The 23242-nt window shown below is 42.9% G+C and overlaps 1 protein-coding gene across 1 annotated transcript in view; it reads right to left on the bottom strand.

The window, feature by feature from the left end:
• Snd1 (staphylococcal nuclease and tudor domain containing 1) overlaps positions 1–23242 on the bottom strand; it is a 417500-nt gene that overhangs the window by 84051 nt on the left and 310207 nt on the right. The window contains exon 16 of the mRNA XM_076862188.2: positions 11391–11500. Within this exon, the coding sequence (XP_076718303.2) occupies positions 11391–11500 (110 nt within the window). The remainder of the gene's footprint in view (positions 1–11390; positions 11501–23242) is intronic.

Here is a 23242-nt window from a genome sequence, read left to right as displayed (position 1 = left end):
ATCCATATCTAATCAGTGGTAATGGACTATTTGTTGCATTTCCTCATATAAGGTTGCAGCACTACTATAAAATCCCTGGGTCAGTGGTTTTAGAGTTATTTAACTGGGGAGGTAACAGCACCCGGGCACTGCAAGCTCTGTAGAGACCTGTGAAGTGAAGTAGCAGGAATAGCTCTCTGGAAGGGAATGAGGAACCTGTTGGTTGTAGCTCCATGACCTTCAATCTCTAGCTGTACAACCAATGCCAAGTTCCTTTTCTGGTAACCACTAAAAGGAACTCTATTGCCTCAAGAGAAAGGAAAGGGAGACGAAAAAGGCATCATTCTAACCTGCGAAGAGCAGGACACAGTGAAGCAGCTTCCAGCTCCACCTTTCATTCCTGGTTTAATGGAGAGTTCTTCCTCCTGCAGCAACTGTTCCTAACAATTCCACTTGGGGTTCTCTTCCTGTCCCTTTCCGTCCTGGTTAACACCTAGATCTTTCTTTAGGGCTCCTGCTGGCACTGCTAGCTTCCAACTCTTCCAATTTAATGCAGATCAAGGGTAAGCATATGGCAATTTTAGACTACTGTGGCTGTGGGAGGGAAGAATGGGACAAAAAGAGCACTGCAACTCCATCAAGAGAACAAGGAGGTCTGGGCTAGACATCCTGCAGCCCTCATTTTCAAGGTGTAGCAACACTGGGAAAAAGTAAGGGTAGAAGTCCTTTGTAAATGCCCAGAGAGCCCCCATGGTAAAGGCACTCTAGTCACTATTTCTTAGACACAGATACCATAAGAGGTGACTGTGGACTCCTGGTTCCCCCCTCTTGTGGTGATGGTTGGCCTTATCAGTCCACAGTCAAGTCGAAAAAAGACTCCTTAAAGGTTAGGACTCTTGGATATTACCTCTGGACCTTTACTCTTCCAATGAATGTGATGCTGTGCAGAAAGAAATGGTTTCAATGTGTAGGACCACAAAGGATCGCAGGCAATGAGACCCTGTGTTATCTTACTTCATAGAGAAAAGACTGGCTGATGCCTGAAGGTACTTACACAAACACTTTTGGAACTTAGACCAAGGACAACAAATGGATTTCTGTGCAGGTGCTGAATCCATTCAATTGGTCATAGCTTTGAGTATTCCCAGAGCCCCAAGTAAAAGCAGTGCTGTGGCCTACAGCAATGTCTGAAGTGGAAATAGTACTTGATGAAGAGCTGGGGGAGCATACATACTCTTTGTCATTACAGGCTTAAAAAGGCAGGTTCAAGGATGGGTGATGGAGAGGACCGCACCATATTCTTTGTTGATTCTAATAAAATGCTGTTCACAGCACACACACCTATATCCAGCCTACCACCCTACTCTGGATATAGTGTTTTGTCAATGTTGAAGTTTGAATCCTATTTTAGAAGAATCATTAGAGAACTTATGTCAATAATAAAAATGATGCTGCAAGCTGCTATGCATGAGTGTTTTGTACCTACCAGGTACCATGGTAAGCATTTACATCTATTCTTTACTTTCACAACCACCCCTTAGAGAAGGTGCCCTCTTTACATAGGTGAAGCAATTAGGTGTTGCAGGACTAATGCACTGCACAACACTAGGGGCACTATTCCTGCCCTAGGTTTAGAGAGGCTGAGGAACAAGTCCATAAGTAAGGCTGGAATGGAATCCAGGACTTACTCATCACGTTATTAGGAGTTTCTGTTAAATGACCAAGAAGGAAAAGATGCCCTTAAATGTTCTGAAGATGAGCTGTCCTTTCTGACAACCTGACATGTTGTTTGGGCCAGGTTAGGGTATCTCTGCTGTTAATTCTCAGGCTTGCTCATAATCTTATTTCATGCATCAAAGCATTTCATAACAGACCATTGGTCACTTTCATTTTCAAAATCCATTTACGTTCAGCTGACCAGAAACTGTCATGGGTGGAGTAGCAAGTGGGAAGTTCATCAATAAAGCTGGGTTAGGAATGCAGAGGTTCTCAAGTCCTTGGCAACAGACACAGGAGTGGGCATGCTAACAGCAAGAAAAAGGCAGAATCAAGGTCAGCTCATCCACCAGAACAGTCACTCTTGTGTCCTTGGGGGAGTCACATGTGGAGCACCAGAATGTTAGTCCTACCTGGAGAGCAGACAGTCTACAATCTGCTTATTCTTTGCTGGTGGCTCAGGCAGCCTTGCTATTGTATTATGAGCTGTGTTCTAAAAAGCTATCAATTGAATTATATAATACCAAGGGGGAAATTCAGGCAGTGGGAGTGGCTTGGAATGTTTGGAGCAAACAGAACAGGGAGGTGCAAGGCCTGAAGAGACTCCAGACACACCAGCATGAAAGCTCACATTCAAGTCTACATGGGTGCTGGCCTGTGTATGAGTCCAGAGTGAAGCTCTTCTGAAAACAGGCAGTGGGCATGTATGTATGAGGTCATCTGTAGTTTATAAAGAAAACACCTGCTTGTGAGAAGACATTAAATGCAACAGAGATCTGTTTTTCAATCCAGGCTTTCAGAAGGAATGGCCCAGACTATATAATATGGTATGAAATATTTCACCTGAAAAGCTTTAAGCTACTTTCCCCTTCAGCTCTTTATTATTATATTAAGAATATTTACTTTCTCCAACCCCTTTTAAGAGAAACTTCACCAAAGCTCCAGAAACAGTGATTTTCCAGGATGATTAAAGAGCTAAGAGAAACCAGGAAGTGCTATTTCAAAGCACCTAATACTTCTACATTAAAGTAAATGTAACACCAGCTCTTCTAGCACAAATCTTACCTCTGGGGGTGGAGTAGGGGGGTGTCCAGAGATCCTTTCCTCATGGCAACATTTCTCCATTTGTTCTGGGTCATAAGCCTTACACAGCCTCCTGGTGGGGACCAGGAGGCTGAATGTGCGTGGCGATAGCTGTCTTCCATAGGAATGGCTCATCAAGAACATCACTTCATGTTAGAATGGTAGACCAAATACCATGATGGCAGGGGTTCTGCTTAGCAAGACTCTGAAGGATTTTCAAGACCTTGTGTTTGTTATGATAATTTTAGAGTGAACCACTAAGTATATTCAATCACTTCCCACTATTCTCTCTTTAGATTAGGTTCAATTAAGTCCTGTAGATCATTCTAGTAAAAGATGCAAGAGGAAATTAGGTTTGTGCCTTTCCATCTTTACTCTGGGACTGATCTGGGTCAGAACTAAAGACGGAGAGGAAAAGTAAGTGCCAGGACTGTCTTGGCACTGCCAAAGATTTCACTGCTCTTACTGAAGGGAAGAAAGTGCAATTGTCATGTCCACACCCTATATATTTTGACTTCATTTTTCTGATAGGAACAACAGTAAGAAAAACAAATTGACCTGGCAGTGAAAACATAAAAGTCTCTCAAAGAAGAGTTTCCAACAGAAGGGACCAATTCCTGAGGGAAAGGAAGTAATGCTTCTACTGAAAGCAATTTTCTTCCCAGGGACAGAATAACATCTTTGTGACCTTCCTACGTGTCCTGAGGAGGCCACATCTCTTATGGTCCTACCCCATGCCTTGCCCTACTCCTAATCCCAACAGGCAGCCTGGGATGTAGACACTAACCTCTACAGGGAAGTGGGGCCTATCAAAGCAACACCACTATGACACAATTACAGGTAATAGGATCTTGGCCAAGCCAATGACAAATTAGGCCCAGCAGCTATTTCAGAAGAATGGATGCAATTCTATGCTTGACTGGCTATGAAAGTTCTAAGCAGGAGAATAGGGAAACAGCCTAGCTGAGCCAGCAGCTTTGCAGAGAGGAATCCCACTGGAGCCAGCACACGTTGCTGAGCTTGCTTGGGGAAGGCCACTGGTGACTAGAGACTAAGCTACCTTAGGAGTTTACAAGCTGACAGGAGAGACCCCATAGCCAGGGGAAGAGAAAACAGGCTGCAATCCTCATTCTGAATTTTTAACTAACCTCTTCTCCTTGTGATGCCATTTTCATTTGAGGCTGGAATGGGACTTAAGGGTTCTCCTTCTGGATCTTGTACAAGTACTTGGGTAAGAACCAGGAGTCCAGAAATGAAGGGATTATGAGTGGCAGATAACAGCTTGATATTCATATCATCTTAAAGCCCATCTTCAAAAGGAAATTTGTTTGCTTAAATGTGAAAATAATCCCTTCACCTAATAGTCTAATCAACCAAGCAGAGGATGGGAAACATCCCAGGGAAGCAGCGATGAGGAGGCTATATTAGGATGCAAAGGGACACTAATAGCTCTCATATGACCAATGAACAATTTCAAACATCACTATTTCCTTTAAGTGTCCTGTCTGGATAGATAGGGAGACCCAGGGAGGTCAGAGACTCATAGTAAGTACAGTGTCAGGTCTTGATTATGGCATTTTTTATGAGCAGTTCCTGAATTAGCAGCCACATGTGCAGCCTCAGTGCTCCAAAGTCTTCCTCTCTTTTCCACAAATGCTGAGCTTCGAGAGGTTTCCTAAAGAGCCAAAAAGGACAATAGAATAGGCCTGCTTCCCAATCTCTGGAATTACAGGAAGACAAGTAGTTGATTTAACAAATACTTGAATATTTCTTCTTATTATATATTATATATGTGGGAACTGAGTTTAATAGGCTATTCTGACAAGGTGCAAATTATGAAGTGAATGGTGAGACATGAGGCTAGAGAAATAATCAAGGGTATGTATAAACCAAGGGTGGGGAGCTTATCCCAGGGGCAAAGGAAGGCATGTCTTTTTAAACAAACACACAGGCATACTAAGATTTGTCTTCTAAGAGAGATTAGAAATAGGAATATGGAGATAAATTATCAAGTGGAAATAAAATACAGTAATCACTATGTAAGAAGAAAAGCCAAACAACAGATACAGCAGTAATCAGGAAATCAAAAGATGTTAGAATTGTGACAAAAGCAGAATAGATACTTATGGGAGGCAGGGCCCTACCAAGTCCCTTGAATCCCCTGCAGTCAACTAGTGTCCAGAATCAGAAATGAAGGTTTCACGGAACCATGTCAGTAAATGCTGGACCTGAAAAATGATAAAATATGGCCAAAAGATTGTTTACATTCTTTTTTTTTTGATATCAGGGATTAAACTCGGGGGCACTTGACCACTGAGCCACATCCTCAGCCCTATTTTGTATTTTATTTAGAGACAAGGTCTTACTGAGTTACTTAGTGCTTTATCATTGCTGAGGCTGGCTTTGAACTCCTGATCCTCCTGTCTCAGCCTCCTGAGCTGCTAAGATTATAGGCGTGCGTCACTATGCCCGGCTTAAGAATGGTTACCTTCTAATAACAGAATTGGCAAAATTTGGGGCAGAAAAAGCATTTGATTGGCAATGCAGAAATTTGAGTTTTAATATTTGTTCTACAGCTAACAATGGAGAGAAGCAAGTGCAATGGAGTTTCTTCAAATGTAAGGCTGGGATTAATCTCTTTTTCATAGGTTTATGTGAGATGAAAATACTGTATATAAAACTATTTATTTAGGTCCTGAGATTGAACTCAGAGGCACCTTACCACTGAGCTACATCATAGGCCCTTTTATGTATTTATCTTTTTGAGACAAGGACTTGCTAAGTTGATATGGGTAGATTTGAATTTGCAATCCTGGGATTGTAGGTATGCACCTTTGTACCCACCTAAAAAAACACTTTTAAAATACAAAATGCTACAAAACAATTAAATATCACCAGGATGAGACAAGTGGTTTTTAAAAATGGAGCCCCCTTAGAAGAAAATAGCCATGAACTCACAGCAAACCACTTGAAGAACACTGATAGGAGCTGAACTGTCAAAGGTGGTTGGGGAGGTAGAGAAAAGCTTTAGCCCCAAATAGGTCTCTAAGGCCCATGGGAGAAGGAGCTGTTTAGAAAGCTGACTGTAATGTATTCCTGTTTTCCTAGGTAGTGGCTGAGATAAGCTAGAATAAGGTGTCTTTGTGCAAATAAATGAAACGTGGCTGGGCAGCCTGCTTGCTTTCCTAGCAGGTAATTATTAGTGGCTCATGAGGGCTTCCGGGGACATGGCAACCTGGGAGCATGGGAGAGCAGTTTTCACTGGCATCACCAGGCCGAGTGTTCTTTTTTTTTCTTTTTGAGAGAGAGAGAGAGAGAGAAAGAGAGAGAGAGAGAGAGAGAATTTTAATATTTATTTTTTTAGTTTTCGGCGGACACAACATCTTTGTTTGTATGTGGTGCTGAGGATCGAACCCGGGCCGCACACACGCCAGGCGAGTACTACCGCTTGAACCACATCCCCAGCCCCAGTGTTCTTTACCCAAGAATTTCCCTAGGATTGACCTATCCTCATCACTTTGGTCCAGTTTGCTACCCTTTCTCCCCACAAGTGTTTCCTCCACAGGGACAGGCGGAACTGGAACTGGAGGACTGAGAGCATGTTCCACAGTGTTTGAGGGCACTATGGGGGGAAAGCCGGGGGTGTAGAGGACACAGATCTAGATTCTGTAAGGATGCAGCACAACATGAAGCCAAAATGAAGGAAGTAGACCCATTTCTCCTTTATGTTTTCTTTCCCAGATGTAACACCCTTCCTAAATAAACACCAGTAATCAGGGTGGGGCCACACTCCCAGATACATAGATTCATCTTCTTCTAACAGCAACACTTGCTTGTAATACTTTTATTTATCTCTTGTTTTTCAAAAATGCAGGGGTGGGAAGAGAGGAAAACCAGGGCTGTGCCTAGGCTACTGCAGCCTAAAGAATGAGCTCCCCAGGGGGACATCTTCCTTTTTTGATGCCAGCAAGGAAGAAAGGGAAATAGGTCAGGGTGGAAGCCTGAGTTTTTGGTCCAGCATGAGAAGGTCATTTTCCAGGCAATAGCAAGGGGCAATATCTCAGGTCTCAAAAAGAACAAAGGGGTCATCAAGAAAGGCCTTGGAAATGATCACCCCCACCCCCAGAACCTCTTTCCCGCTGGAAACTGTACCTTCTCAGCTAGGAACTGAAGAGAGAGAGTTAAATTGTGACATTTATCTCATTTAACCATGTGGCCCTTCTCTAAAAGCTCAGGTTTCCCCAACATAGCAGCAGCCAGAGTGCTGTGCATACAGTGATGGGTGGAAAGTGTGTGCTGGTCAGCAGGCCTTCTGGAAGGTAGAGTCGGGGAATCCCAAATGACTTCTGCATTCATGACAAGGGTCTCAAAAGGGAGAGGATGGATGGACTGCTAGATTAATCTTTAGACAGAAACACTAAGGCAAGAAAGAATCACATACCCAGGACCACATGATAACTAGACTGTGAAAACCTAGGGGTCTGCACTGTTAAGCTGGTTACCTAACCATTGGCTAATGCCATCTCTCATCACTACCTCTGGGAAGATGCTAGCAATGGGCACAATTACCCATCTGGGAATTTACACCAGATCTTCTTGTCTTTGGCAGTTGGCAGAAAACTGCCTTAAAAAGGCAGCTGTATGGTGTGTGTGTATGTGACCAAGCACATGCTATCTAATGGGATACAGCACTCACAGCTCACAGTCACAGCTATAGCAACAGATTCAGTCATCTCATGTTGTATGGTTCAGCAGCAGCCCAAGCACAATGGCAGGGGATAAGAGAGCCAACCCCCACTTTCAGGGCAACCACAAGCCATTTAAATGAAGTTCAGCATACTCTACACCACAGGCTGTCAGCAAACTTTTTGCTAAATATTTTAGGCTTTGCAGACCATATTTTTTCTGTCTTAACTACTGAGCTCTGAGTTGCACTGAGCTATAATGTGAAAGCAGCCATGGACAATATACAAAGAATTAATATGGCTGTTTCAACAAAACTTTATTTTAAGAGCTGGTAGGGAACTAGATTTGCCCACCCATACCATATAGCACCTGAGTCTGGCTAGCAAGAAATGCTGAATTCCTTGGACCTCCTCCTCCCTGGGATGAAGACCTCGGGCCCACATGCCGCCTCCCTATACTTACATAGCCCTTTCTTCTAAGGGCGGGTAGGAGGTACCTGTGCATCAGATTCTTGTTGGGGATGGGGGTTGGGGGAGAGCAAAGAAAACCATTCCCCAAATGAATTACAGAATAAAGGTGAAGGTGCTACTCAGGTAAAATGAAATGAATAAAGGTTAAGTCTGAAGTCCTCTAAGTTCCATGGCTGCTCTGGGTTTCAAGGTCACAAAGAGAATTAGGTTATCATTCCTCCTGCCCTGAGGCTGGCAAGCACCACCAGCACTCCCAGACCACTGAACTGGAACAGGTTTCCCGGATGTCCAACTCAGGGAAGAGAACCAAAGCCAACAGGAGCCAGTAGCTTAAAAGAAGCAGCACCATGTAGCACAGGGAGAAAAAGAAGTGTAAGGAAAGGTATCAGGAAAATGTAACTGAATGGTGGCTGGAAATGTCAGTAGCTTTGTGCCAGGTCAGTCTGATGCAGTGTCAGAAGAGTAGGGTGATCAGACCTCAAGATAATGGGGGCCATCTGAAAACAGAGAAAAACCTTGTCTGACACTCTCAGCCTCCACATGAGGATATAGGATAGAAAGGTAATTCTTTCTCATTCAAAACAGAGGAGGAGACAGGCAGAGATTCCTGCGTTGCCCACAGAAAGCCTGGACAACACACTGAAGTGAAGGCACACTGTAAGTGAGCTTCCCATTCCCTTTCTGGGAACCCAGGGCATAGGGACAGTGACCATTAAACAGTCCCTCCCCATCTACATCCTTCTCCAGTCAGCTTATGCTTTCATGTATGTGACAACCAGGCCTCTGTGGGTTTCTCTTTTCCTGTAACGTGATAACAGTAACTGGGGAAAGCATGCAGTGGAAAGAAGACCTGGCCAAAAATAAGACAATATCAACAAATGTTTAGCAAATTCAAGGGAAGAGATGGGGCACCAATCAGAACAACCAATCAAGCTGGTTATGCTTGATTACCAAGGGAACAGGCACAAGGCACAAAAAGCCAGTTCAACTGTGGTGACCCAGAAGTGGCATGACTCCAGAGTTCTTGGAGGGAAAATCAGCACAATGGAGGCTGTCCTGCAGGTAAGGCAACCTGGGGTGAAGGCTGCAGGCCCACTTGCTGCCTCCCTGCACTTACATAGCCCTTTCTTCTAAGGGTAAGAAGTGGGTACCTGTGCATCAGATCCTTATTGGGGGTGGGGGTTGGGGAAGAGCAAAGAAAACCATTCCCAAGACGAGTTACAGAATAAAGGTGATGGTGCTACTCAGGTAAAATGAAATGAATAAAGCTCTTACAAAACAAATCCCCTCTTCACTCTGACACTGTTGAAAACCGTTTTCTCATTCATCCTATGAAGGCAAATGCCCGCAACTGGTTTCTTTACTCAACATCTTGTCTCATTCATAGCTTATGTCTCCTCTGGATAATGGTCCTTCAAAGCAGCTTGCCCAAATCATCATATAAGCCACAAAGAAACGTAGCAATGTTCTTTACCAAGAGACCTCTCTATGTGGCTATCAAAGACTGGGCTACTACAATCAAGAAAGATAAATATCAACTTTGGATTCAAATAAGAATATGCAAACTCATATGCCAGGGGCATCAAAGAAGGTGGGGAAAAACTTCAACTTTTTCATTGGTAAATATGAAGAATACACAGACAGAGGTAAGGTCACAGTAACTGTCCAACAGAAGAAGAACACTGGGCCACTCATTCCTTTTAGGTGGTCAGTATTCTTTTTGACCCCTGTCCTTTTGGACATCACCAGAGGGCCAGAAATAAGATCAAGAAGAAAAGTGGCTGGGAGAACAAGAGTTAAGAAATTTGGGGAGCTGTGAAAAAAACAGGAATATGACTCTGGTAAGAAATTTTATTTCTATAGCAGATTGAGAACACTTCCAACAAATGTCTTAGGTAACCAAGGGGTTCCATCCCTCTAGCCAAAGCACAAGAAGTAAGCAAGCACCTGGTGCTGCTTCCTCTGTGGTATCTTCTAGTCATGAACTCAAGTGGAGTCTTCTTCTTTTTCCAACAGCTACTCTTTGGAGTTCAATATCCAAGGCCAACAAAGTAAGAGAGAGAATTTCTACACTACTGGCCCCTTCCACCTAATCCCTGGGCCATTTCAAAAACTGCACCATGTTCTGATAGACAACTAGAGTGGAGTCTTGAAACACTTCTGTAGCAGGGAGTTGTCTTTAATTGGTAAAAATTCAAGCTACAATGTAGAGTTGGGAAATGATGGGGGTGGGGACAGGTAGGCATGTTAATATTAAGGATTTCTGCTTCACATGTAGAAATACATCTTAATAAAAACAAATCAGAGAGCAATGTGAATCTCATGATACATTAAGTACTCCAACCACTGTGTAGATGGCAACAAAGTGGATGCAATAATACCAAGTAGTTGCAGTTGATGTTTGGGAAATGGAACTCAGATCTCTTGAATTGAGAATTAGGAATTTGTTTCTTTCACAAAATAAAAAGGCAAGTGCTAGAGAACTCCCAAAGAGGTGGCAACCAATAGCAAGAATACTGTTTGGTTAAAAATCCAAGTGGTGATTCTTTGAAGGGCAGGGGAACCTGACACTAGCACTCAGGCTAGGCTCCCGCATCTCTCACACCTATGTGTTTGCTAGCAATTCAAGTCTAAAGGACACTCTGAAACTTCTACACAGGTTTTTGTATCACTGAACATTCTAAATATACCAAATGCATCTGTTCCCAGGATCTGAGATCCATAAGAGAGAAATCCTTTAAGACCACACTGCATGCAGTTCTGTGCCATGTTATGATATTGCATGAAAGCTGGAGCCACCTGACAGACCTGACTGTAAAAAAAATAGGGACAAAGGCAGATCCCAAATCTCAAGTGCTGGCCCATACCCACTGCTCTTTTCTGGTGGCAATGACATAGCAGGATGAACAGCTGGCCTAGTCCTGAAAAGAAGATGGATCTGTTGACAAAGACTGGAGCTAAATGAGCAGGTAGAAAGGCCCCACAGCAGCTGAGAGGCTGGTTCTGTCCTGCAAGAGCCAGCCCAACAGGCAGAAACAGAAATACAATTAAATTAAGTCAGAAAACCCGCTACAGAAAATGCAATTACTCAAAGATACAAATAAATGTTCAAAGAAAATTGGCCCCTGACAGGGTTAGTCAAGTTTCTAAATCCAGCTGGAGGCAGGCAGCTCAGGCTAATTCGCCAAGGAGGAGGACTGCAAAGCTGGAGGCTCTCTGCATCAGGATCCTGGCTAGCTTGCCTGGTGTTCACCACACATATCCCAGGCCACCAGTGGAGTTGAGCCATTTGGGAGTGGCTGGCCAATGATGCAAGGCTCAAGGAAATAAGATGGAGGCAGACACAAGAATAGCTCATAGATGAGCAAAGCTGGGCACTCTGAGTTGGCAAAAAAAAAGTCAGACGAGGGGAACCCAGTTATCTCCCACACAAGAAACAACTGGAAGAAGTCCTACCTCTCGCTGCAGCACCAGCTCCTTGGTGAAAAGTGTGGCTTCCTCGCTGAATGGCTCTCCTTCCTGCACCAAGCCCGGGAGGTTTCGGGCTCCTCTGGGGCATTCGATGCCTGTTATCAGGAGAAAAGTAGAATCTGTGATGAAAAGGGTCCCAACTAGGCCTGCGTCCACCAAGGATAGTCCCCTGATGCCTCCAACATGGCAGGTGTTAGGTGTGCATTCTATCTGATGTGTCACTAAGGTAGATGCAGGGAGAAGTAAGAGGAGGGGTGTAGTTCTTGCAGGTGGGAAAATCTGGCAGCAGCATGATGCGGAGGGGCTCTCAGCCACAGCATGTGGGAATTACTCAGAGCACCTGGGGAAAGGAGCAGTCCAAGGAAGTGGGCAGGAACACAACCACACCCCAAGACTTGTGCCCCTCACTCCTTATGAGTGTTCAGCATCATCAAAAACTCTGTCACCAAAGTGACACTGCCAACCCAGACACTGTGCCTCCCCAGAGCCATATTAGCTGACTCCAGAATTTTCTCCTTTATTGTCTCTCACATCAAATTCTAAAGTGTTAATTCAGTGTCATTTTCTTCTTCAAAAAAGCTTCCCCACCTCTGTCCTTTGATTGTATTTTGGACCCTAATACCATCAGGCTTTCAGTCTGAATATGAGACAGAAAAGAACAGAATACTGATGAAGTATCAGGTGTCTACAGCCAGAGAGACCTGAGTTCACATCCCACCTCTGCTACTTTTTGGCTTCATGAAGGTCAAACTTCTGAACAAAATCTCAGTTCCCCTATTTGAAGAGAAACATAATAACATGTCTACTTTACCATACAAGGTATGAACTAGGGAGAGATTATGCATGCAAAATAGATTATGTGTGTAAAAATGTCAGAACAATGCCTGACACATGGAAAGGTACAATATAGCTATTATAACATTATTATCATTGCTCTCAGCAATCCCATGTTCAAAATCTCAAAGCCTTCTTTGACTCTCTAACTATCCTCTAAGATTCCTGAGGCTAAGAAACCTATTCTTTATACTTGTTTGTATCCAGAAACAGTATTTTTTCCCTTTCTTCTTCTTCTTTTTTTTTTTAACAAAATAAGTGCTCATTAACACAGACTGTCTTTTCTTTCTTTGATTCAATCACTCACTTTGAAAATACATTTATCACTAATAGTGACTGTACGTGACAGATCATAAAATGTTACATTTTGATATCTGGGTAAGACTTATAAATATTTCAAAGTAATTCATACTACAGCTGTAATTATAAAGCAAAAAGCTGCACTGGGCTAGAGACACAGAAAAAGAAAATGATGAAAATCAGAGAGAGGGTACACTGAGTGTCTGTGTCTCCAAATGACTTGTGGTCCCTCCTGCTGCAATAACACAGAATGAGGAGTACTTATTCACAAACAGCCCAAGTGAAGGGACATTACACTTGACCTTGGGAGACCAGAAGCAGGGCACTTAGGCTACTACAAATAGGCACTCTGAGGAGAAGAGGTCCTGCCACTGCTGGGACAGAAGGTACATCTGCTTATAGATAAAGCTAGGTAGCTGCTCATATTTGCGTCCAGGGTATAGATTCAAGATCACAAAGAAAGTCACTAGTCTACATCTTGGTTTCTCAGCAGATGAAGAATAGAACTTTCCCTCTGAACCTGTAAGCTTTGTAAATACACTACCATAGGTTGGGAGGGCAGTGGCAAGAGAGAGCCAGCCGCAGGGGAGCAGGAAGAGATGGCAGCAGTGACCTCTCTCCCACCTTTGCAAAGATGGGAAAGCTGAAGGTTCTACTCGAGTGTCACAGTTTGAGAAATTTACCAAGGCTGTCTCATTCCTTACATTTCAGGATATACCAGGCTGCAGGAAGGTGGAACTTATTTTTGTACAAGTAGGCAAGAAACTCAGGAGCCAAAGAGCCTGAGATTAACCCTGAAGGGAGAGACAAGGCTAGAGTAAATAAAAAGGAATGAAAGATAGCCTATGTTTTTCACAACACCAATGGCCAACGCCACTTTTCATTTTATATCTGCAAACTAAGCAAGAGCAGAATTTCCAGAGAGCAAAAATAATGATTCTGTTGAACTATTTTGCCACATACCCATATATAAAGCCTTGCTGCAGAAACAAGAATAATGCAAAAGCAAGTGTTCACTCTTTTTCTGACCCTTGCAACAGAGCTGGGATGCTCTGGGGGTGGGGCTGCTATGCACTGGGACCAGACAAGGTAGGGGGCAGTAGGAACTGAGGGAAAAAACTTTCACTAGGAGGGTACCAAAGACTTCAGAGCTTCGCTGACTGAGTACCTACTCAACTCCTCTGTCACCTTCTTGGTATTCTGAAATAGCAAGAACCTGGTCAAGTTGTAGAGATCCAGCAGCATTCTCTGAATCCTGAGAACCACCAAGTGATTAAACTGAGAAAACATGATGACTCAATAGGCCAGGGAAACCAAATCACAGCACTCTGCGTGGATGGAGAGGAAAGAGGGCTTTGTTAACATTGTTTCTCCACGTCCAGCAGCTGGGCTCCGTTTGTCAGCGGAAGCAGGCTGTTTCTCTGCCCTCTTTAAAGTGGAAATAAATAAACATCTATTTGCATCAATTTCTGTCAGACATACGGGCAACAAAAGGGAAAGGAATTTCTTGTTGACCTCTCTTCTCTGAAATAATCCCTTGCCAAGAGTCATTGGGGCCCCAGGTGGGATACCACACAGGGAGCTGCTGGAGTGAGGACAGGGGGACCTATTATCAGACCAAGGTTCAAAGTCTAAGCCAGGAGAACATGAAGGATTTTATGATATCTGAATGTGTGTTAGAAATTTGTTGAGCCAGGTTACATCTGTAGATAAAGGTTTTTCAGACTTTTAATTTTAATTATGCCCCAAATAACATTAACATATGAACACATACACCGTATATATAAAGTATCCACAAAGCAATGGTTAATCTTTTTTTTTGGGGGGGGGGTACTGGGGATTGAACTCAGGGGCACTCAACCACTCCAGCCACACCCCCAGCCCTTTTGTGTATTTTATTTAGAGAGAGGGTCTCACCGAATTTCTTAGCACTTTGCTAAGCTGCTGAGGCTTGCTCACAGCTTGAAATCCTCCTGCCTCAGCCTCCAGAGCAGTTGGGATTACAGGTGTGTGCCACCATGCCTGGTGCAACAATGGTTAAACTTGACTAAATATATTACATGATAGTCTCTCTTCTGCTTCATAACATTGAAGAAAAAAATATGGCTATGACATTAACTGATTTAAGACCCTGAGTGGTGCACAATACACAGTTAAAGAAACCCTGGCAGAAAATGAGGTATGAAGACCAGAATTTGCCAGCCTCCAGATTTGCTTTTGTCCTGAGGGATCAAAAGGGCAAAGAACACGTTGTTCACTGACAGAGAGGAGACCATGCAAGTGCAAGCCTCCTATTGCTAGCAAGGCAGTTGCTGCGGCCAGAAGTTCAGTGCCCACTGCTACCTAGAGCATGCTGTACCTTCACTCAGATGAGGCACACACTGCCAGGCTGCTGTACTCGCTGGGCCACTTTCTCACTGAAAGAATGGACTTTAACCAAAAAAGATAAAACAGAAGGAAATAAAAGGTAGGTTCTCACACAGCAAACCCAAGGCTGTTGCAGGTGGGCGGGTGGCAATGGAGAGCTCCTCAGGGCCCAACTCTGGAGAGCTATAGGGGCCTCAACTGTAAACACAAAGTGAGATCTCACCAGAGTTCCAGAAGCCCTCCTTAGTCAGGTGAGGAAGTGCCTGTAATTTTGGATCCTGCATATTACCACAAATAGCCATCTTTTCTGATAATGCGACCAGTGTGGCACTGCCTGCTAATAAGCGGACTCAGCTGTGCTTCCAATGCCACAGGTGCAGAGTTAAGTTCCTGGCTTTGCCTCCATTCGAGAAACAAAAATATTTTGTTTTAACGAAAAAGAGAAAAATTATGCTTAACATCCTAAGCATTCTTGAGCATTTTCCTTTCCTATCATGGGCTGTGCCACCATGAAGAGAGATCCCAAGGGTCTACTTAGCTGAGTTCCACCAAGGCAGAGACAGAGGAAGCAGGCGACACACACTCTCCTCCAGTTTCATATGGCTCCCAGGCCTCATTAAAACCCTACAGACACATCTGCACATAGGTAAAAGCTCATTACTTTCCACACTTTTTCTAAGCTTTCCAGAATATGAATAGTTGACCAAGTAAATAAAAACAAAACATAATAAAAACAAAAATAAAAAAGCATTTTGCCTGATGTCTGTTGGACTTAGGGAGAGAAACTTCATCACTAGCTGTCAGCGTATTGTGGTTCTGGTTTCTGCTCTGCCACTGACAAACCATTCAACTTCTCCAGGCTCACAGTCTCTGTCTATAAAATAAAGGATCTGCAAAGGCTCACTCGGCCATAAAATCCTATAATTTTGATCATGCCCTTTTGAAATTCCTAACCCAAGGCCTGACTCATGGAGTACAGGGTGCCTCCTTTCAAACTTAAAATGTTGGGCTAAGGAGTAATCATTCTATTAAAAAAAAAATTATACACTTAGAGACATTGACTAACTAGGTCAATTAACACAAAACACTTTGGCTTGCCAGCTTTGGAACAAGAAGAACAAATTTTTGTTAATGACAACATAATGGCTATATAAGAGATTCTATTGATGGCTATGTGAAGGTTATGTATTGCACTGAATATTTTACACTGTATGTTGAATTTTATGATAATTAAGTCTCAAGACTCAAAGCATGTCCACTTTTTCCTCTAACAGGCAGTGGGAGCCAAGGGGAAGTATGGCAAATCTGCCCTGGCCAGAAGTGACAGTATGGCACTTAGTCCAGCAAACAAAAGGCCAGACATTAGCAGAAGGAAAAAAAACTAGTGGAAACAAAAGCCAGTTTGAAGGGTTAGTCGATGGTACTTTCTGCATGTCCACTGTGTTCTCCCTGCTGTGGTACAGGGGTGGCAGAACCTGCCTTCTGTCCACCTAGGATATCTAAGAACTCTACAGCTCACCAGACATTGCCTCCCTCCATTTCATCAATCCATTTCTGCGCTAGGCACATTCTGGAAGGTGGGAGGGCACCCTGTATGCTCATGAAGCTCAATTACCTGCTAGAAAAGACTATTGCCTTCTCCCACTGTATAAGGTATGTTAATAGTGACCGATGTTGCCATTTGTCCTATAGGCTGCAGAGTGTTAACATGTGATAGATAATTGGATTATGCTAGGCAGATGCATGCCTGTCTGGGAGTCTGTAGGCAGAATGCAGTGGAGAGTCAATCATTGGGCCCATCATGCCACATCCCTTACTCGGAGATAGCCTTGGGCAACTACTTTTCCCAGCATATGACCGTGGCCTCTGTTCTTTTCTCTCTCCACAGCTGGGAATAGGAAATAGGAGCAGATGGTGGGAAGTAGCAGGGAGGGGAGGCAGAGGTACCACTACATCAGATTCCAAGAAAGCCAATCTGCAGTCAGACAGGCAATAAGGAAAAACTCTGGGGCTGGGGGCGTAGCTAAGAGACAGAGAGTTTACCAAGCAAGCATGAGGTCCTAGGTTCCATCCCCAGCACCAGAAAAGAAAAAAGCTCTGGCCAAGTGAACCAAAATGATGCTCTTTCTGGAATTGGAAAGGGGCAGTGTATAAAACAGAAGCCCATTCAAGAGCCAGAGGAAGGAGGCAGTGATCAGAGGGGACTACTCTGCATTAACAATGGAGATTCCCTGGACCCTTTCAGACCCAAAGTCAAATTCCAGGTTCCAGAGTCTGTGAGACCTCATCCTACCTAGAATCCTTTTTTTTTAATATTTATTTTTTAGTTGTAGTTGGACACAATACCTTTATTTATTTATTTATTTATTTATTTGTTAGTTTGTTTATTTATTTTTACATGGTACTGAGGATTGAACCTAGGGCCTTGTGTGTGCTAGGTGAGTGCTCTACTGCTAAGCCACAACCCCAGCCTGAATCCTGTTATTTTAATGTATGTTCTGGTAAACCTGCCCTCTCCCCTCATTGCCACCATGAGCTGGTCTGTGAGAATCTTATATTTTAAAATGAAATAAAACTCAAACTAAAACAGAAATTGCTTCTGAGGGTGGATACTGTATCATATTCAGATTCTGTGTTCTTTCCTACATCCAACATACTGTCTAGCACACAGAGACACTGCAGATGTACTGAATGAAAAATACTTTGAACTGGCAGGATCATAGACCCTGAATGAGGTCTAGAGCAATCCGGGAGAGGGACCTACAAAATCCTAACTACACACATCCCACTTTCCCATGGTTACATAATACACTTCAAGGATAAGAAACACAACATAGCTACACCTATATACCCCACTGGTCTTTAAACTGGCACATCTGGAAAATGCAGTTTAAATCCAGAGATAAAGCAATTAATGCTGAGCATCAACATCTGGAAGAACCATGGCTGGGGCACAGGAGAAATGCTTAGCTTCCAACATAACAGAAGAGGAAAACAATTCCCATGTATGACCTATGATCAGCAGTAGGAGGCTACATGGCCACATGGAAATGCAGAAAACTGGAGCACACTTAAAGAGAGCAGGGGAAAATGACTCAAGGGCGGGAGGCCTTCCTTTAAAGGGAAGATAAAAGGTGCTAAATCTGTACAGCTCGGCTGAGCAGTGACTAAGAGGGTGACACAATAACAATCTGCAAATATTTGAAAGGTGTAAACACAAGAAAGGAGGGAAAATGCTTAGCCTTAAGCTGGGGGTGTAATTATTAGGGGAAAGAAAATCTGGACAAAATATCAGAAAAACAGCGTGGGGATGACTACTGGGCTATAAATAAGTTCCCTGATGGCAATGAAAATATTGTTATTCTATCCAAAGGTGAAAGGAAGTCAATCACAACATTCATCCCTCTTTCTTATAGTGAAACTGGCCAAGACCAGTGGGTTATGACTTTATTTTCTATATTTATTCAAAGACCTCTTTTGTAGTATTTAAATCTAAATACCTCTGCTTTAAATACTGCTCCCTAAAATTTCAACACAATTTTTACTGATCAAACCACACAAGAGACAAAATAGTGGTTCTGGTGGGGCTTTAGAACAAAAACAAGCTCTATCTACTAGCAACATACCTGGGTAGCAGATAAAGTGGGGCTGAGTGTAGACATGCGGGACAGACAGCTGGGTCAGAGACATGAGACCACACTGTCTCATCTACTGGGTCATCTTCATCCCTAGTCTCTAGGACCCTAGGCAGGAATGCTGAGAAGTTTTCCAGATGGGAAACTTCAGACACCTCTCCCTCTCCAGTCCTCTGGAGTAATTGTCAAGGACAAGGCAAGGCACAGAAAAAAACACCAAAATAAGCTTCCTGTCACACTGACTGCACTCCAATACGTTTGCCTGAGATCCTGCTGCTGCAGCTACTCAATTTATAATCCACAGGCTCTCAGCAGAGTTTTTACCCCCAGATTCAATTAGTTCCATGTCTGTACCTTCACTCCTACCAACAAACAAAAGTAAAAAAAAACAAAACAAACAAAAAAAAAAGCCCACTACACAGAGAATCTGACACTTAAACTGTGTATACAGGTTAAGAAAAGCAGTACTTTCTAAGACTGTTCAGGATGATTTCAAACAATTCTTTGGAGATAACAATATAGAGATAGCTCTTCCCTTGTTAAGTGTCGAGAACAAAAACTCAACCATCGACGTAAAAGGTGGAGGCTGGGAGGCAATCTGCTTCATTTTAAGTAATATGGCTATCACTTAAATAATATATACACAACCAAATCAGTTCAAGTTGTTGCTTCTCAGAACTGTAACACATCTCACGCATTAAAAGCTTGCTCTTACTTCTTATTCATAGGTGTCAAAGCAATTTGGAGGTCCTAAGTTCCAAGTGCTGTCCAGGAAGCAGTTAGCAACCTCATTTAGCACATACATTTTCATGTTCCTAAAATGCTCCAGACAGAAAGGGTAATGGTAGACTGGTTGGCTCCTACAAGTTAGCTCTACATGGCATAAGGTCTCAATTTATATTAAAAGGTTCAGAAATAAAATAAGGATTTCATATTGCTTCAAATTCTTTATTCTCTCCCTTGATATCTAAATCTCTGTTTCCTCAGGGGGAGGTAGCATCTTGAGGGCCAATTTTGGAACATGCCACTGCTAAAGCTTCTTCAACGATCAGAATAAAGGGATAAAAGAAGAATGAAGGGTTCCTAATTAAAGGGATCAAACATATCAGGTAATTGTAGTCAAGGGAGTCAGAACTGGGCAGGAGCTAAGAATGAAGCTGTATTTAGTTCATGGTTCTTTAGGACAGACTTTTATTAGGTTGTTCTGATTTTGTGATGTTTGCTGCATTTGTTGGAAGACCAGGACTGAAGTTAATTGGGTATAGGAACAATAAGACCAAGTCTTTACAATTCAGTGAGAACTCCCTTTGAAGAAAGGGAGATGGAAGGGAGGCACCTACAGAAAGGAAGTGCAGTGCTTGGCTGTTAAACATACTTCAAGTTTCTGACACAAGTCACAATAGACACTGCTAGGCTGTTAATAGATCCCGGTTCTGCAGTCATTTGTGGTAAGGCATATACCAGTTCAGGCACACAGTAGATGCTCAATAACTGCTCGGTCATTTTACATGAATGACAGAGAGGAGAAAATGTAGCAGAAAAAGATGCAACACACCTTTTAAAACAATCTCTAACCTGAGTTCTGCATGTATAAGAGTTAACACTTGGAGAGTTAATGAGGAATTCTACTAACACTGATTTCCAGAACTCCTCTAAGGTGCCAAAACGCTGATCACAATAAGTGGAAGAGGCAAGGGAGAGGTGAATCAGGGCCTCACACTGGATTTCCTGCTCTCAGTCTAGCCAGGCAGTATGCAGAACTGGCTTCACCAAACTTGATTTATATTAGCTTTAGACACCAAAGAATCACTCCCAAAAGGGAGAAAAGCTTTTACAGATAGCACTGGTACAGCAAGTAACAATCAAGACAGCTTTGGAATAACCTTTTATGATTCTCCCCATTGCAGAGCAAGATTTGAAAGCAGTGATTTTTAAAAAGAGAAAAAACACTCACACTGGTTAACAAGGTTTTCCCCTTCCTGTGGCATTCTGAGAGTGTGGCCACAATCAACCAGCCAGGCTGTCTCTGAGACTGTTGGGGGAAGGGGACTGGAGGTGGCAAGCTGTTGACTTCCCAAAATACATGCTTCTTTTGGGGGTTTTGCTGCAAGTAGAAGCTGTGACCATGTCACCGTCAACAAGTGGCAGAAGGGAACAACTGGGCATGGTACACTGATGCCCTACAAATGTGTCTTCGTTTGAGTTTCTTTTTATTATCCATATCAAACTATAGCCTACTATCTTCATTAAGAGACAGAAAACAAAGACTCTTGAGGTCAAAAGCTAGGGCCACAATGGCCTTTCAAATGACAAGAAGATGCCTACAGGGCTCAGGCTTTTATGTAACACAGAGGCTCTCTGGAGACAGCACCTAACAAGCACCAATAGGAGCAACGAGGGGGAGTTGGTTTCTATGAGAACCTCAACTTTGCTTTTTCTGACTTATTTTAAACATGGAACTTTATCTTTGAATCAAATAAAACTTAGATTTATTTATTTTTTTCTCTTTTTCATTTCTGGCACCAAAGGGTTCCTCATCTTGGTCTTTTTTGTTCAATATTAATGGATAAAGAGAAAATCTGAATTTACTGTCCAGGCTCCTACAGAGGTTAGCTTCAGGATGGGAAGAAAGTCACAGGAAATACCCATGTGGATCTTGCAAGTACAAGCTTCCAGAAGGTATTCTGGCACACACCTGGCAGCGAAATGTAAAAGCTACTTACTTGCATAAATTTAGAGTGACTTTTTCCAAACCAAGCTGTGTTGTGTTATTTGAACAAAATGGTTCTGAGATGAGTTGAGTATACTTCCAAACTTGAGCTTTCACTCAAAGAAAATTGCTCTGGGCTCCTCCTCCTAGGGCAACTAAATTCCAAATGTCTAGAAATTGGTACCCTCAGCTTGTGAAACAGGGAGGAAAAGCTAGGAGTGTCAGGAATACTAAGAGTCGTGAATCAAGAGAATGAATAAAAAGCCTGAGAGCTGAAAAGCTGAGTTAGAACCTTTACCATTTTTTTTTTTAAACTAACTTTACTTTAAAGCAGAGGGAGGTGGGTAAAGGAAGAAGGAAAAGAAGAAAGAGGAGGGGTGGGGAGCAGAAAAATAAAGAAATAAAGGAATTTTGAAGAGCACAGGCAGATCTTGGACACATGGATACACCTTGTTCTGATAAGCAGCGTGGATTCTGGATTATAGGCAAAGAATGGCATTCCTTTTCTTCGATTATCACCTCTAAAGTAGCAGACAGTGTTCTGCCCAGATTTTTGTACAACACACGAACCAAAAATAATTATTATATTTTTGAATGGTTGAAAAAAATCAAAAGAATATTTCATGACCCAAGATTCAAATTCCAGTGTCACAGATGGAAGTTTTATTGGGAGACCGCCATACTCAAAGTCAAGTAGTTGTGACAGAGACCATAAGGCCTACAAAGTCTAAATTATTAACCGTCTGGCCCTTTATAGAAAGTTTGCCAACTCCTGCTCTCATGTGTGCTGGTCTAAAAACAATTCAGGCAGGGCACAGAGTTCAATTCCCAGAATGAGAAAGTTAGTACAGCCAAGAGCATAAGAATTGCTTAAATTGCATTACTAATAAAAATACTAAAACAACCCTCATGGTCAAACAACCTAGAAGGTAAAGGAAAGGAACATGTCTTAAGGGAAATTGAGGAAGTGGACACGGAGTACAGGTATGTGCCCTCCACCCTTCTCTCCTGGGCCCTGTTCTATGATGGCCCTTTCCCTGTTCTTGTGACTCAGATTTCTGCAGTCAAAACATTCACATCCAGCTAGACCTTGAAAATGCCGGACTTGCCACTTTTTGCTCCTCACGGTAACTGCTTCCCCCACTCCCTGACAATATCTGTTCACTGCCACATCTCTCGTGCTGAAGTTTTTGCTCCCAAGACTATACTCAGGCTGTCTTTCCATTCCTGAAACTATGAGGACCTATAAGATGGACATGGTACCAACCACGCAGTGGGGCTCTTTCCTCCCTTAGCTTCTCTCTGCTGTGGTCCTCTCTCTGCACCTCATGATTTGTCTCCTGCTATTGCCTTAGTCATGTCCTGTTGCCCTTTCTTTTCACCCTGGCCACAACCCCACAGCAGGCCAATCCATTCTCACCTTCTTCAACATGGTGATCGTTAGAACTTACAGATGTGCAGTCCTTAACTAGTCTAAGCTTCAGATCCCATTTCAAAATGTCTAACAGAGATCTCCCACTGGGTGTCCCACCAAAACCTCAAATTCAGTGTAGCTAGACCAAACTTATCTTCTTCCTCCTCCAGTGTTTCCTCTTCTGGCTCTAGCACTACCATCATTCCAAGTTGAAAACCTCACTCTTCTTTGATTCTTCTCTACTCTACCCATATGATCCAATGACTGCTACATCCCCAAACTTTCACTAATTTTGCCTCTATAGTTTTTGCTCTCATTCTTCATAATTCTGCTTGTTTGGATTGTTCCATGTGGCTAAGAATCTTCTGATCTCCCTGAATGCCGGCCCTCTACATCCCCCTATTCTAATTCTTCATATGTATAGCTAGCCAGAATAATATTCCTACAGCACATGTTCTTCTCAAAACCATGAATGGCTTCCTATACTTACCAAATAAAATCGGAACTCAACAATCTGACATTCCAGGCCCTCTAAGATCTGATGTAATTCCTTGGGATCACATAAAACATCCATTAC

This window comes from Callospermophilus lateralis, chromosome 1 (genome assembly GCF_048772815.1).
Source record: "Callospermophilus lateralis isolate mCalLat2 chromosome 1, mCalLat2.hap1, whole genome shotgun sequence".
Lineage (NCBI taxonomy): Eukaryota > Metazoa > Chordata > Mammalia > Rodentia > Sciuridae > Callospermophilus > Callospermophilus lateralis.
This window is presented reverse-complemented; position numbering and strand designations above follow the sequence as displayed.